The 17,117-nt window shown below is 44.1% G+C and overlaps 1 protein-coding gene across 8 annotated transcripts in view; it reads right to left on the bottom strand.

Annotated features, from left to right (window-relative positions):
* AMPD2 (adenosine monophosphate deaminase 2) overlaps positions 1-17,117 on the bottom strand; it is a 226,115-nt gene that overhangs the window by 37,269 nt on the left and 171,729 nt on the right. For all 8 annotated transcript variants that reach the window (XM_075853644.1, XM_075853647.1, XM_075853645.1 and 5 more), the window contains 2 exons: positions 16,723-16,886; positions 15,662-15,788 (listed from right to left, as the gene is read on the bottom strand). In XM_075853644.1, the coding sequence (XP_075709759.1) occupies positions 15,662-15,788; positions 16,723-16,886 (291 nt within the window). The remainder of the gene's footprint in view (positions 1-15,661; positions 15,789-16,722; positions 16,887-17,117) is intronic.

Raw genomic sequence — 17,117 nt, 5'->3', positions numbered from 1 at the left:
CGCTTTTTTTGTGTGTAGCATACTGAACCATTCGTTTCTATGGGACCATGCACACATGCGTTTTTTTTGGTGATCTTTAAGTCCGTTCCACAAAATTATAGAACATGTCCTATTCTTGTCAGTATTTGCAGTCTGTCTCACCCTTTCTAGTGAATGGATCTGCAAAGAAACCAAAAAAAAAAACGGATAGCGCAATGCAAGCCACTGGGATCGTGTGCATGATGCCTAATACTATTAAATGGCTGCTTTTAAGATACGCTCTTGGTGCTTATTTGAAAATAGGCGATAGTATGAAAATTCACAAGCAATTTATATACTTTTAATGAAGTAATTATTTAAGTATATTTTAATTATTTGTTGAAAATCTATTTTAGAGACTGCACATAATTTTTTTTAGCTATATACCGGTTTTTACTTTCTGATTGTATATGTTTTTATTCTATTTCCAGTATATAGTTATTAAAGTTGCCGTCTTGTTCAGAGAAGTTCAGAGATTTACTTTACTGCAGCCACATGGACATAAGAAACCTCGGTCAGAAAATTACCCAATGACTTCCATAGGAGAACTTTCTGTGACATATGTACAGAATGGGGAGCGGGCGAGCTGTCCCCATCACCTATTATCAATGGTGTAATTCTGTGTTATCTGCCTCCAGCTTTATAATAGACTTGTTACCTTTCTTATCCTGCCTGTGATAATAATGACAGCTGAAAAGTGATCTCTACAGAGCAGGAAGTGTCAGCTTATTTGTGTGGGCTCATTGGCCAATGTGAAAACGACAAAAACTTTACTAGTCCTTCTCAATTAATTGGAATATAATCAAAAATTTAATTTATTTAAGTAATTAAATTCAAAAAGTAAAACTCATATTATATAGATTCATTACACACAGAGTGATCTATTTCCAGCAGTTTTTTATTTTTATGATTATGGCTTAACAGTTAATGAAAACCCAAAATTTTGTGTCTCAGAAAATAAAAATATTATATAAGCCCAATTTAAAAAATTATTTTTAATACCGAAATGATGCCCTACAAAAAGTATGTACAGTATATGCCCTCAATACTTGGTCGGGGCTCCTTTTGCATGAATTACTGCATCAATGCGGCGTGGCATGGAAGCGATCAGCCTGTGGCACTGCTGAGGTGTTATGGAAGCCCAGGTTGCTTTTCTTCTTGACAATACCCCATAGATTCCATATGGAGTTAAGGTCAGGTGAGTTTGCTGGCCAATCAAGCGCAGTGATACTGTGATTATTAAACCAGGTATTGGTACTTTTGGCAGTGTGGGCAGGTGCCAAGTCCTGCTGGAACATGAAATCAGCATCTCCATAAAGCTTGTCAGCAGAGGGAAGCATGAAGTGCTCTAAAATTTCCTGGTAGACGACGGAGTTGACTCTGGACTTGATATAACACAGTGGACCAACACTGTTGCTCAGTGGTCCAAAGTCCTGTTTTCAGATCAAAGTAAATTTGCATTTCATTTGGAAATCAAGGTCCCAGAGTCTGGAGGAAGAGTGGAGAGGCGTCAATCCAAGTTGCTTGCAGTCCAGTGAAAAGTTTCCACAGTCAGTGATGGTTTGGGGAGCCATGTTATCTGCTGGTGTTGGTCCACTGTGTTATATCAAGTCCAGAGTCAACGCAGCCGTCTACCAGGAAATTTTAGAGCACTTCATGCTTCCCTCTGCTGACAAGCTTTATGGAGATACTGATTTTTCCAGCAGGACTTGGCACCTGCCCACACTGCCAAAAGTACCAATACCTGGTTTAAAGAGAACCTTTCACCTCCCCATACATGTGCAGCTGAGTGCAGCATGTAATGGGGAGGGCTGCACAAACTCTAGGGCACTTTACATTTTTTTTCTACCTCCCTCTGTTATTTATATATCGGTGCCGTTATATTTGGCGCCCGATATTTAAATAACCCCCTGAACAGTCAACGGGGCAGGTACTGTAAATGCGGCGTGTTATTATGGCTGTGACACTGTCCAATCAAATACAGCAAAAGCTTTGAAGATCAGTCTTATGCTGAACTGGCGAGTGGGCGTGTCACTGCTACGGACAGTGTAAAGAGCTGTGTAGAGGAGAGCGCGCATGCGCGCTCTCATCTCTTCAGCTCTTTGTGAGAGTTCAGTCTTGTACTTTGTCTGCCGAACTGGCAAGGGGGCGTGTCACTGCTACGGACAGTGTTAAAAGAGCTGAGGAACGCTTACACTCTCCGTAGCAGAGACACGCCCCCTGGCTAATTTGGCAGAAGACTCATCTTCAAAGCTCAAGAGTGAGAAACCGTGCTCGCGGGTGTGTACACTCTCTCTCCTCGCTTTTGATGTAACCCTGTCCATATCTGATTGGGCAGTGTCACAGCCATAGTAACACGCCCCTTTGACAGTACACGCCCCGTTGACTGTTCAGGGGGTTATTTAAATATCGGGCGTCAAATATAACGGCACCGATATCTGAATAAGGGAGGGAGGTAGAAAAAAATGTAAAGTGCCCCAGAGTTTGTGCAGCCCTCCCCATTACATGCTGCACTCAGCTGCACATGTATGGGGAGGTGAAGGGTTCTCTTTAATAGCCACAGTACCACTGCACTTGATTGGCCAGCACACTCGCCTGACCTAAACCCCATAGAGAATCTATGGGGTATTTTCAAGAGGAAGATGAGAGAAGTTTGCAAAACTGACACAATTTAACACCCTTTTTTCCTTCCTAGCTTCTGTCCTGCTGATTAACTGCTCTGTTGCAGATGTGAGCATGTTGTTCGCCTGGAAGCTCGGATTAGAGATCTGGAGGAACAAAATGCAACACTGACGGCGATAGACAATCTTGAGCGGAGCATGCTGCTCACAGAGCATGCAGTTAGTGGGTTAGAACTGGAGCGTGAAGACATGGGTGAGCAGGAAAAGGCAAGTAGTTGGGTTAATGTAGTTAGGGGCAGTAGAAAGGGATCAAGGAAAAGGAAGGCCAATCCTATTTCTGATATTCCAAGCAAAATTGCCAAGTTGGGTGATAATGTGAGGGTGTCGGTCTCAGAAATGGCAGTCCTAGTGGATACTAATCTCCCTAACATCCCAACTAGTAGTCGGCAGGATGGTAATGCAGGTAAATCAAGACAATTGGTAGTTGTAGGGGATTCTATAAATCAGGACGACGGATAGAATAATTTGTCGCCAAGTCCGCCTCAACCGAATGGTTTGCTGTCTCCCTGGTGCCAGGGTTCGGCATGTGGTGGATTGGGTGGATACATTACTGGGAGGGGCTGGTGATGATCCAGCTGTCGTGGCCCATGTAGGTACCAATGACAGAATAAATGGTAGGTGGAGGAGCCATAAAAATAATTTTAACCCCTTAAGGACGCAGCCTAGTTTGGGCCTTAAGGCTCAGAGCCCATTTTTCAAATCTGACATATTTCACTTTATGTGGTAATAACGTCGGAATGCTTAAACCTATCCAAGCGATTCCGAGATTGTTTTCTCGTGACACATTGGGCTTCATGTTTATAGTAAAATTTGGTCGATATATTCAGTGTTTATTGGTGAAAAATTGCAAAATTTAGATAAAATTTTGAAAAAATAGCATTTTTCAGAATTTAAATGCATCTGCTTGTAAAACAGACGGTTATACCACCCAAAATAGTTACTAGTTCACATTTCCCATGTGTCTACTTTAGGCTATGTTCACACGGAGTATTTTGGGGGAGGAATATCTGCCTCAAAATTCCGTTTGGAACTTTGAGGCAGATATTCCTCTCCCTGCACGCCGATTTTCGCGGCAATTATCGCGCCGTTTTTCGCCCGCGGCCATTGAGCGCCGCGGGCATAAAACAGCGAGATATACGCTTTCTCCTGCCTCCCATTGAAGTCAATGGGAGGTCAGAGGCGGAAGCGCCCGAAGATAGGGCATGTCGCTTCTTTTTCCCGCAAGGCAGTTTTACTGCTCGCGGGAAAAAGACGCCGACGCCTCCCATTGAAATCAATGGGAGGCGTTCTCGGGCCGTTTCTGCCGAGTTTTGCGATGCGGTTTCCGCGTCAAAAAACTCGGCAAAATACCCCGTGTGAACATAGCCTTAGATTGGCATCGTTTTTTGAACATTCTTTTATTTTTCTTGGACGTTACAAGGCTTAGAACATAAACAGCAATTTCTCATATTTTTAAGAAAATTTCAAGCCTTTTTTTTAAGGTACTTCTTCAGTTCTGAAGTGGCTTTGAGGGGCCTATGTATTAGAAACCCTGATAAAACACCCCATTTTAAAAACTAGACCCCTCAAAGTATTCAAAACAGCATTTAGAAAGTTTTTTAACCCTTCAGGCATTTCACAAGAATTAAAGCAAAGTGGAGGTGAAATTTGCAAATTTAATTTTTCTTGCTGAATTTCAATTTTATTCAATTTTTTTTCTGTAACACAGAAGGTTTTACCAGAGAAATACTACTAAATATGTATTGTCCAGATTCTGCAGTTTTTAGAAATGTCCCACATGTGTCTCTAGTGCGCTCGTAGACTAAAACACAAGCCCCAGAATCAAAGAAGCACCTAGTGCATTTTGAGGCCTTTTTTATTAGAATATATTTTAGGCAGCATGCCAGGTTTGAAGAGGTGTTGAGGTGCCAAAACAGTAGGAATCCCCGAATAGTGACCCCCTTTTGGAAGATACACCCCTCAAGGAATTCATTTATGGTTGTTGTTACCATTTTGACCGCACAGTTTTTTCACAGCACCTATTTGAATTAGGCTGTGAAATGAAAAAAATGTAATTTTTTCCAATAAGATGTCATTTTTTATCAAAATTTTTATTTTCACAGGGAACAAAATACCCCATTTTGTTGCCCAATTTCTCCTGAGTGCAGCAATACCCCATTTGTGGCGATAAACTGCCGTTTGGGCCCATGGGAGGCCTCAGATATGAAGGAGCGCTGTGTGTTTTTTGGAGTGCAGATTTTGCTGGTTTGGTTTTCGGGTGCCATGTCGCATTTGCAGAGCCCCAGAGGTATCAAAGCAATAGAAACCCACCAGAAGTGACCCCATTTTGGAAACTACACCCCTCAAGGAATTCATTTATGGGTAATGTGACCATTTAGACAGCCTAGTTTCTTCACAGAACTTATTTGAATTGGGCTGGGAATTAAAAAAAATAATATTTTTTCCAATAATATGTCTTTTTAGCTCAAAAATTCTTATTTTCACAAGAAATAAAATACTACATTTTGTTGCCCAATTTGTCCTGAGTGCGGCAATACCCCATTTGTGGTGATAAACTGCCGTTTGGTCCCATGGGAGGGCTCAGAAGGAAAGGAGCGCTATTTGTTCTTTGGAGTCCAGATTTTGCTGGATTGGTTTTTGGCTGCCATGTCGCATTTGCAGAGCCCCAGAGGTATCCATGCAATGGAAACCCACCATAAGTGACCCCATGTTACACAATTTCTCCTGAGTACGGAAATACCCCATATGTGGTTGTAAACGGCTATTTTGACATACGGCAAGGGTCTAAACGGAAAAAGTACAATTTCGTTTTTGGAGTGGAGATTTTACAAAATTTGTTTTTGACGCCATGTTGCATTGCGCTGAGGTACCAGTACAGTGAAAACTCCAGAGAAGTGACCCCATTTTGGAAACTACACCCCTCAAGGAATTCATTTATGGGTGTTGTGACCATTTTGACCCCATAGTTTTTTCACAGAACTTATTTGAATTGGGCTGGGAATTAAAACAAAATTATTTTTTTCCAATAATATGTAGTTTTGGCTGAAAATGTCTTATTTTCACAAGAAATAAAATACCCCATTCTGTTGCCCAATTTGTCCTGAGTGCGGCAATACCCCATTTGTGGTAATAAACTGCCGTTTGAGCATATGGGAGGGCTCAGAACGAAAGGACCACCATTTGGCCTACTGGGGATTTTATGGTGCCAAGTCATGTATGCAGAAGCCCCTGCGGTACTAGTACAGTTGAAACCCGCAAGAAGTGACCCCGTTTTAAAAACTACACCCTTAAGGCATTCATCTAGAGGTGTAGTGAGCATTTTGACCGGAGACATACAACCCATAAACTGTAACGTGGGTTCTCACGGGTATGGCAATACCCTACATGTGGCTGTTATCCGCTGCCTGGGCACACAGCAGGGCTCAGAAGGGAAAGAAGAGGGGGAATAAGCTGTGCGGAGTACATCAGGGTAAGTAAAATTTGGGTAAATTATAAACCAAGGGATGTATGATAAATTTTAAAACACTTTCATACAGAGCTCTGGTTTTTCGGGATACATGTCACATTGATATATTGTGTCCTTCCTTATCCCCCTCTTAGGCCTCATGCACACGACCGTAAAAACTCCCGTTATTACGGGTCGTAATTACGACCCCTAATAACGGGCTCATAGACTTCTATTGGCGACGGGTGCCTTCCCGTTTTCTCACGGGAAGGTGCCCGTGCCGTTGAAAAAGATAGAACATGTCCTATTTCAGGCCGTAATAACGGCACGGACAGTCCATAGAAGTCTATGGAGCTCTCGTAATGACGGCTGGCTACATGTGTGCACCCGTCATTACGGCAGCGTTGCTAAGCGACGTCAGTAAATAGTCACTGTCCAGGGAGCTGAAAGAGTTAACTGATCGGCAGTAACTCTTTCAGCACCCTGGACAGTGACTACCGATCAGTATAAACCTGTAAAAAATAAAAATAAAAGACGTTCATACTTACCGACAACTATCTGCTTCCTCCAGTCCGGTCTCCCGCCCGTTGCCTTGGTGACGCGTCTCTCTCGACATCCGGCCCGACGTCCTGGATGACGTTTCAGGCCATGTGACCGCTGCAGCCAATCACAGGTCAATCACAGGCTGCAGCGGTCACATGGACTGCCGCGTCATCCAGGGATGTCGGGCTGGATGTGAAGAGAGGGACGCGTCACCAAGACAACGGCCGGGTAAGTATGAATTTCTTTAACTTTTATTACAGAAAAGGCTGTCCCTTCTCTCTATCCTGCACTGATAGAGAGAAGGGGCTGCCGATTAGTGCAATGCTATTTTGCCGCCAAAAACGTGCTCGTAAATACGGGTGGAATACGTGTGACACCGGACCCATATTTACGAGCACGGGTTCGTAAATACTGGTGCAAAACGGGTGGAATACGTGTGACACCGGACCCGTATTTACGCCAGTATTTACGGGTGGGAAAAAATACGGTCGTGTGCATGAGGCCTTATAGCAGACTTTGCACCTCTTTTGACTTTTTCCCTTCTTGCCAGTTTGGGGAACTTCTCCTGGAAAGTTTTGCCCTGGTACGATGCGTGTGGCCCCGCTTCCAGAAGTACTGGGTGCCCCCCCCCCCGCTTCCAGAAGTACTGGGTGCCCCCCCCCCCTTGTCCCTAAAGATTAGGTTCTTGATAACCACCTCTTGAAATTCCAGGAAAGTTCCTGTCTGGCCTGCACATCGACGTAGCACATACACATTGTACAAAGCCATCTGTATGAGGTGCCCGGCCAGCTTCTTATACCACACCGCATGGCGCTGCAGGGCTTCAGGACTTGATCTGACAAGTCCACCCCTCCCATGTACCTATTGTAGTCCAGGATGCAGTCTGGTTTGGGGGTCTCTGTACTGGTACCTCGTTCATGGGTACTGGTGTGGCATCTCTCTTGTCTTGTACTTGACACACAATGTGCCCTGCTCTCCCCCTTCTTGTTTGCCAAGCAGAGTCTTAGGGATCCTCTCAGATTTCTTCTAGCAGTGCCGCATGCCTTCTGGAAGCGAGGCAGTTGAAGAATGGGACACTGGTATAAACATTATCCAGGTAGAGGTGGTAACCCTGGTCCAGCAGTGGGTGCACCAAATCCCACACAATTTTTGCATTAACTCCCAGTAAGGGGGGGGGGGGGCATTCTGGGGGCTGAATACTGGTGTCCTTCCCTTCATATATTTCAAAAAAAAAATTGTCAGAAAATCCTCTTTATACCATTTTTTTTTATAACACAAAAGGTTTTTAACCAGAGAAACGCAACTTAATACTTATTGCCCAGATTCTGCAGTTTTGAGAAATATCCTACATGTGGCCCTAGTGCGGTAATGGACTGAAGCACCGGCCTCCGAAGCAAAGGAGCACCTAGTGGATTTTGAGGCCTCCTTTTTATTAGGCACCATGTCCGGTTTGAAGAGGTCTTGTGGTGCCAAAACAGTGGAAACCCCCCAAAAGTGACCCCATTTTGGAAACTAGACCCCTTGAGGAATTCATTGCAGTTTTCATGGGGTGCATGCGGCTTTTTGATCAGTTTCTATTCTATTTTTAGGTGGCGTGGTGACTAAAAAACAGCGATTCTACTATTGTTTTTTTATTCTATTTTTTTTTACAGCGTGCACCGTGCGCTATAAATTACATATTCACTTTATTCTGCGGGGCGATACGATTACGGCGATACGATATGTTTATAGGTTTTTTATGTCTTATGGCGTTTGCCCAATAAAATAAGTTTTGTAAAAAATCATTTACTTTTTGTGTTACCTTATTCTAAGAGCCATAACGTTTTTATTATTCCATCAAGAAAGCCGTGCGAGGACTTATTTTTTGCGTAACGAACTGCCGTTTTGATCAGTACCATTTTTAGGTACATGCAACTTTTTGATCTCTTTTTATTCCATTTTTTGGGAGGTGAAGTGACCAAACAATTGTGTTTCTGGTACGGTTTATTATTTTCTTTTACGGCGTTCACCGCGCGGGATAAATAACAAAAGAATTTTGTAGTTCAGGCCGTTATGGACGCGGTGATACCAATTATGTATAGTTTGTTTGTTTATATATTTTTATTAATAATAAAGGACTGATAAGGGAAAAGGGGGGATTTTTACTTTTATTACTTTTAAAACTTTTATTTTCTTATTTTTACACATCTTTTTTTAACTTTTTTTTAACTTTATTACTTTGTCCCACTAGGGGACATGAGGGCAGGAGGCCCTGATCGCTATTCTAATACACTGCACTACATGCGTAGTGCAGTGTATTAGTGCTGTCAGCTACTCACTGACAGCAAGCATAGTGGGTCCTGACAATCCGTCTATGGCATAGCCGGACGCCATTGTTTGGTGTCCGGTTGCCATAGTCACCATCGCCGGCCGCTATCGGCAGCTTAACCCCTAAAAAGCCGCGATCTCTATAGAACGCGGCTTTTCAGGCGTTAATCAGCGGGGACACAGCGATCGGTCCCCGCTGTAGGAGCTGTGACAGCTGCTGTACGAGACAGCAGCTGTCACAGCTCCTGTATGTGTCGGGAGGATGGCCGAAACGGCCATTACTCCCGAGACGTACTATTAGGTCATGGAGCGCGAACGATACAGCTGCCATGACCTAATAGTATGTCCAGGAGCGGGAAGGGGTTAAGGACTATAGGTTAGACAGTATAGTTTGTAATTGGATTGAGAATTGGCTCAAGGACCGTATCCAGAAAGTTGTGGTTAATGATTCCTACTCTGAATGGTCCCCGGTTATAAGTGGTGTACCACAGGGCTCAGTGCTGGGACCACTATTATTCAACTTATTTATTAATGATATAGAGGATGGGATTAATAGCACTATTTCTATTTTTTCAGATGACAACAAGCTATGTAATATAGTTCAGTCTATGGAAGATGTTCGTGAATTGCAAGCGGATTTAAACAAACTAAGTGTTTGGGCATCCAGTTGGCAAATGAAGTTTGTAAAGTATTGCACCTGGGTACGAACAACCTGCATGCATCATATGTCCTAGGGGGAGCTACACTGGGAGAGGCACTTGTTGAGAAGGATCTGGGAGTACTTGTAAATCATAAACTAAATAACAGCATGCAATGTCAATCAGCTGCTTCAAAGGCCAGCAAGATATTGTCGTGTATTAACAGAGGCATGGACTCGCGGGACAGGGATATAATATGACAACTTTACAAAGCATTAGTGAGGCCTCATCTAGAATATGCAGTTCAGTTCTGGGCTCCAGTTCATAGAAAGGATGCCCTGGTGTTGGAAAAATACAAAGAAGAGCAACGAAGCTAATAAGGGGCATGGAGAATCTAAGTTATGAGGAAAGATTAAAAGAATTAAACCTATTTAGCCTTGAAAAAAGACGACTAAGGGGGGACATGATTAATTTCTATAAATATATTAAAGGCACATACAAAAAATACGGTGAAATCCTGTTCCATGTAAAACCCCCTCAAAAAACAAGGGGGCACTCCCTCCGTCTGGAGAAAAAAAGGTTCAACCTGCAGAGGCGACAAGCCTTTGTAACGGCTGCCGCGCCGTTGCCTGCCTCTTCTACGGTCTCTGCTCTGGTTCCTGCACCCTCCATTTCCTCATGCTCATTCCAAGGTCCACTTACCCGATCTGGACGCTCTGCAGGCTCTGGGTGTCGTCAGGTAACTGCATCTCTCACACCCCTCCACGGCCGTCATTCACGATGTGCGACTGCAGCCACTAAAGGGCGCGCGCTCTGACTCTTTCCTTCTTAAAGGGCCAGCGCATGCCAAAATTCCAAGACTTCCTATTTAAGGAACCTCCTTCCTGTGAATCCTTGCTTGTTCAACCAAGTCCCCCGTGAGTTTCCCTGAACTTGACTATCATTGTCTGCCGCCTGCCTTCACCTATTGCTATCGATACCCGTAACGATGTCTGCTGCCTGTCCTGACTTCTGGCCTATACATCTGACTGCCTCTAAACCTGCTGTGCCAACCGTTGCCCTGGGTTACTAGCACCATCTCCCGGATGACACAGAGGATCCACAAATTAACCAGGTGAGAACCGTGATAGTTTGAACAAGCCATGGATCCCCTTGACACAGCCCTGCCTGACGCGGCCGATATGGCTCAGGAACTTTCTAGACAAAGAGTCCGCCAAGATCAGCTTTTGCAAAATGTGTCCACTCGTTTGAACGAACTTGCACCTCCAACACCGCCACCACCACCGCAAGCTCCGGTCTACAGTCCAGGACTACATTTACCTACGCCTGCCCGTTATGAGGGTAACCCCAAGACCTGCATGGGATTCGTTAATCAATGCACCATCCATTTTTCCTCAGACCAGGCTAAAGTGGCCTACATCCTGTTCCTGCTTTCTGGCGAAGCTCTAGCATGTGCATCGCCCTTGTGGGAGAGAAACGAGCGCATAATGTATAATATTCAGAACTTTCTCTCCACATTTAGAAGGGTGTTTGAAGAGCCAGGTCGAGCATCTTCAGCAGCTTCCTCTCTTCTCATGCTCCAGCAAGGAACCTCCACTGTAGGCCAATACGCCATTCAATTCCGCACCCTGGCTACAGAACTCCAGCGGAATAACGAGGCTCTAGTATCCACCTTCTGGGAGGGTCTAGCAAGCCGAATCAAGGATTAACTTGCTGGCCGAGACCTTCCACCATCCTTGGATGACCTGATTACACTTACCAATCGGATTGACATTCGTTTCCATGAGAGACAACAAGAATCTGCTCGGGGCAATCGGACATCACGGTTGGCACCAACCTTCCAAAGGCCTCTTCTTGCCTCATTTTCCTCTCGGTCGGATGAACCTATGCAGGTGGAGAGAACAAGACTCACGCCTGAGGAGCGCCAGAATAGTTGCAAGTTGAACTTATGTTTATACTGTGGTGGAAAAACGCACTTCCTCAAGGACTGTCCAGGGAGGCCGGAAACCTCCAACGCCTAGGGCAAGCAGGAGAGGCTACCCTAGGTGGAGTATCACCCTCTCAAAAGATGACCATACCAGAAAAACTGTCCTTTGCAGGAACCACTTTCTGTGTCCAAGCCTTTCTAGATTCCGGATCCGCTGGGAATTTCCTGTGCCAGTCCCTGATTAATCGCTACCAAATCCCAGTTCAAGAACTAAGCTAACCTTTGTCCATTGCTTCTGTGGATGGGAGGCTTCTACAGGAGACTATCTTATCACCGAGCCCATTTTCATGTTAACAGGGGCGCTGCACCGGGAACGTATTTCCTTCTATGTTTTAAAGAACTCTCTGAACACTTTGCTACTGGGTCTGCCATGGTTGCAGAAGTACTCTCCTGTTATTGACTGGACTGGAGGTCCATATAAAAGCTTCTCTGATGTTTTCTGCAAACAACAAGTTGAATCGCTGCCACCTCACAGGCCATACGACTGTGCCATAGACCTGGTCCCCAAAGCCACGCCTCCCAGAGGTAGAGTCTACCCTTTGTTTTTGCCCGTCTCGGAGGCCATGTCTCGCTGTATCCAAGATAATCTGGAGAGAGGATTCATCTGTAAGTTCTCCTCTCCTGCTGGCGCAGGGTTTTTCTTTGTGGGGAAACAAGATGGCTCCCTGCGTCCTTGTATTGATTACAGTGGGTTGAATAATATCACGTTAAAGATAAGTACTCGTTACCGTTGATCTCTGAACTCTTTGACCGCCTACAGGGGGCGAGAATTTTTACCAAACTAGACCTTCGTGGAGCTTATAATCTCATCAGTATACGCGAGGGAGACGAGTGTAAAACCACATTCAACACTCGTGATGGGCATTTTGAATACCTCGTCATGCCCTTTGGACTTTGTAATGCTCCTGCGGTTTTTCAGGCCTTTGTTAATGAAATTTTTCGAGATCTGTCGTACAGCTGTGTGGTGTTATACCTAGAGGACATTTTAATCTTTTCTCCCAATATTCAGACTCATCGTCTACATGTGCGTCTAGTGTTACAGCGTCTGCGACAAAACTCTCTGTTTGCTAAACTGGAGAAATGTCTCTTCGAGAAAACCAGCTTGCCTTTCCTGGGTTATGTAATTTCCGACCAGGGACTTCAAATGGATCCAGCCAAGTTATCCTCAATTCTCAACTGGCCTCGTCCGCAAGGACTCAAAGCTGCCCAACGCCTGCTGGGATTCGCAAATTATTACCACCAGTTTATTCCTCACTTCTCCTCTATGACAGCTCCTATTTCTGCACTTACCAAAATGGAGGTTAATGCCAAAAACTGGACCACGCAGGCCGAAGCCGCATTCCAAGCTCTTAAAAATGCCTTCTCTTCTGCTTCAGTCCTACATAGAACGGATTCCACCAAACCCTTCATTCTGGAGGTCGATGCTTCATCTGTGGGAGTCGGAGCTATTCTTTGACAAAAGACTTGTAGAGGGAGACTTGTGGCCTGTGGCATTTTCTCCAAATCTTTTACACCTGCTGAAAAAAATTATGGTATTGGAGATAAAGAACTTTTGGCTATTAAATTGGCCCTGGAGGAGTAGAAACATTTGCTAGAGGGTGCGCGGCATCCTATTATCATCTACACAGATCATAAAAACCTCCTTTACCTGCAATCTGCTCAACGCCTGAATCCTCTCCAAGCTCGATGGGCATTATTCTTCTCCAGATTTGATTTCCATCGTCTTCCCGACTGGCTACACTGTTTATCAAGCACATCTTTCGCCTTCATGGTCTTCCTAAACATATTGTCTCTGACAGAGGAGTACAGTTCACATCCATGTTCTGGAGAGCCTTGTGCAAACTGCTGGAGGTCAAACTTGACTTCTCTTTCGCTTACCATCCTCAATCCAATGGTCAAGTAGAGCGGATTAATCAAATACTTGAAAGTTTCCTCAGAAATTTTATGTCTCCACAACAAGACGACTGGGCAAGTCTACTTAAATGGGCCAAATTTGCCTACAACAACCATACAGGGGAATCTACCCGCTCTTCTCCTTTCTTCTTGGTGTATGGTCAGCACCCAGGAATTCCTCTACCAGTCTCTGTGCCTTCTGAGGTTCCAGTTGCTAACATGGTCCACCGTGACTTTGTACGTATATGGCAGGAGGCCATGGACTCCATCCACAAAGCCGTAGCCAAGTTCAAAAGTAACGCGGATAAAAAAACGCAGGATACCGCCACAGCTCTGGGGATAAAGTCTGGCTGTCCACCCGGTATATACGTCTGAAGACCCCTTGTTACAAGCTGGCTCCTCGTTTTCTGGGTCCTTATGAGATAACAGAACAAATCAATCCAGTAACTTTCAGACTTAGCCTTCCCCAGTCTCTGAAAATCTCTAATTCCTTCCACATTTCTCTGCTAAAACCTACTATATTCAACCGATTTTCCCAAAAGATTCCTGCTCATCCTGCTCCTGCGGCTGATGCCGAGTTTGAAATCAAAGAGATCCTAGATGTCAAACGAACACGAGGGAGATTATGGTACCTGGTGGACTGAAAAGATTATGGTCCTGAGGAGAGATCATGGGAGCCCGTGGAGAAGGTCAACGCCCCAGATCTCAACAAGGACTTTGAACGCAGGTTCCCTAGCAAGCCCAAAAAAATGGGGTGTAAAGGGGGGGCACTGTTACGGCTGCCACTCCGTTCCCTGCCTCTTCCACGGTCTCTGCTCTGGTTCCTGCACCCTCCATTTCTTCATGCTCGTCCCGAGCTCCACCTACTCGATCCGGACGCTCTGCAGGCACTGGGCGTCGTCGGGTAAATGCATCTCTCACACCCCTCCACGGCCGTCATCCACGATGTGCGGCTGCAGCCACTAGAGGGCGCGCGCACTGACTCTTTCCTTCTTAAAGGGCCAGCGCGTGCCAAAATTCCAAGACTTCCTATTTAAGGATCCTCCTCCCTCTGAATCCTTGCTTGTTCAACCAAGTCCCCCATGAGTTTCCCTGTACCCTGTTTCCCTGTTTTCTTGCCTTCTGCCTTTGTCTGGATTTCCCATTTTTGACCTCTGCCTGAACTTGACTATCCTTGTCTGCCGCCTGCCTTCACCTATTGCTATCGATACCCGTAACGACGTCTGCTGCCTGTCCTGACTTCTGGCGTATAGATCTGACTGCCTCTACACCTGCTGTGCCAAGCGTTGCCCTGTGTTACTAGCACCATCTCCCGGACGACACAGAGGATCCACAAACAAACCAGGTGAGAACCCTGATAGCCTACTTTACTGTGAGATCTGTGAATCTATGGAATAGTCTACTGCAGGAGCTGGTCACAGCAGGGACAGTAAATGGCTTTAAAAAAGGCTTAGATAATTTCCTAAAACAAAAAAATATTAGCTCCTATGTGTAGAAATTTTTACCTGCCCTTTTCCCATCCCTTGGTTGAACTTGATGGACATGTGTCTTTTTCAACTGTACCAACTATGTAACCAGACCCAACAATTCAGACAAGCTGAAGGCCGCTATCAAAGCAACCTGGGCTTCCATAACACCTCAGCAGTGCCACAGGCTGATCACCTCCATGCCATGCCGCATTGATGAAGTAATTCATGCAAAAGGAGTCCCGACCAAGTATTGAGTGCATATACTGTACACAGTTTTCAGTAGGCCTACATTTTGGTATTAAAAATAATTTTTGAAACTGGGCTTATGTAATATTCTTATTTTCTGAGACACAAAATTTTGGGTTTTCATTAGCTGTTAGCCATAATCAACAACATTAAAAGAAAAAAATGCTGGAAATAGATCACTCTGTGTGTAATGAATCTATATAATATAGGAGTTTCACTTTTTGAATTGAATTACTGAAATAAATTAACTTTTTGATGATATTCTAATTCATTGAGAAGGACTAGTATATAGTGAAATAGAAAATAATAAAAAAGAAAACATCATCAAGAAATGTAAACAATAAGTCATTATCTGGCAATATATTCCTTTTTAGAGTAGGAGTTTGTTTGCAATCTCCCACAAGTCATAGTGAAGTCACAATGGGGATACTTACATGCTCCAGGAACAGGTGCAGCTCTGGGTGACTGGCCGGATTCACAGTGACTTCAAATAGAGGCAAAAAAATGTTCTCAAGTATCTCTTGAAAATTATTAACCTGCTTCTTACTACGAAACACATCACTGGAAAGTAAAAAGTGAACAGTCAGAATTTAGATAAAGACCGGGTATACGACTTTTCAAAACTTAATACGCTGTAAACCAACATACACAAATACATTCACTATATTATCATAAAAAGAGGTTGTCCAGTTTAGAAAATCCATTTTCATATACTATTAGGGAATTCTGAGTCAGGCTATGTTCACATCAGTGTTTGGACCATGCATTGTAAGTTAATAAGGATCCATTGGGCAACGTTGGTATCGGTCGTTCGATGGTTCTGGCACTACGTCGTAGCTTTGTTATAAATGGAAACCAGGATGCAGACGTGAACAGAGCCTAAATAGATGGGGTTCCCCTGTTCAGGATTCTCATCTCTTAGCCAGAGTGCAGAGCGGTTACAAAGTGCATCTATCATTCAGGAAGACATGTCCTGTTCTGATATGAATGGGCACTGTGTAATGCTTGATTTTCCCAGTGGTGGCGCTGCAGGGAAATTAAACACTTACTGACAGGTTTCGCCACTGCCAGCTGATCAAGAAGGGGGACAATTTGGGATTAGTTTATTATCATGGGGCATTCTGACAAGTAGGGATTATCAAGAGCAGACAACCACTTTAATGTGGGGCGGCATACCTGTAAAACCGTAACACCTACATTAAAAAGGGTTGTACACCTGTCCCTTGGGGCAGAAGGGTAAAAAGAGTCTTCCAAGTGGGCACTGATTTTAATGGGTGCCAAGACTTTGACATATTTTCGTCAAAACATATTGAGAAATAATATAATGGTAAACTGTAATTGTACGTAGTAAGTCTATGCTACTACTAATTATTAAAACGGTTTATGAGAATTAAATCTAAGCATCTGTCATAGAACCAAAGTGCAATCTGACATATTTCCTGTGTTATTTAGCCAAACAGGTAAGTTATGGTGTATAAAATGAAAAAATATTCACTAGAGTCGAGGGATCTGGATCAGCCATCGGACATTGTTGGAGTGCACTTTATGATTGACAGCCCAATGTGCCAAACCGTCCCATTCCTTGCGAGAACGTCCATATATTGAAAGACGTAACTCAGCATTCTGATATTTGCTCTCTTCCAAATCTGACATCACTTCCTGTACAGGAAAAAATAAATAAAAAAGTTCACATTGTATAGTACATCGAGAACTGAATTAATATGTAGCATTTTAAAGTGACACCTCACTATTGAGCCCCTTTTCACTTATTTCCAGCTGATTTCCTATTGAGAAGAGGAGTGATCTTTCTTAAAGATGTTGCCTATGCCAACCAATCAGGTTCCAGGCTTTCCAATGGACCTCTGACATTTTTTTAATGGAATTTGACTG

This window comes from Rhinoderma darwinii, chromosome 2 (genome assembly GCF_050947455.1).
Source record: "Rhinoderma darwinii isolate aRhiDar2 chromosome 2, aRhiDar2.hap1, whole genome shotgun sequence".
NCBI classification, from domain to species: Eukaryota; Metazoa; Chordata; class Amphibia; order Anura; family Rhinodermatidae; genus Rhinoderma; species Rhinoderma darwinii.
Note: the sequence above shows the minus strand (reverse complement) of the source record. Positions and strands in the feature narration are given on the sequence as shown.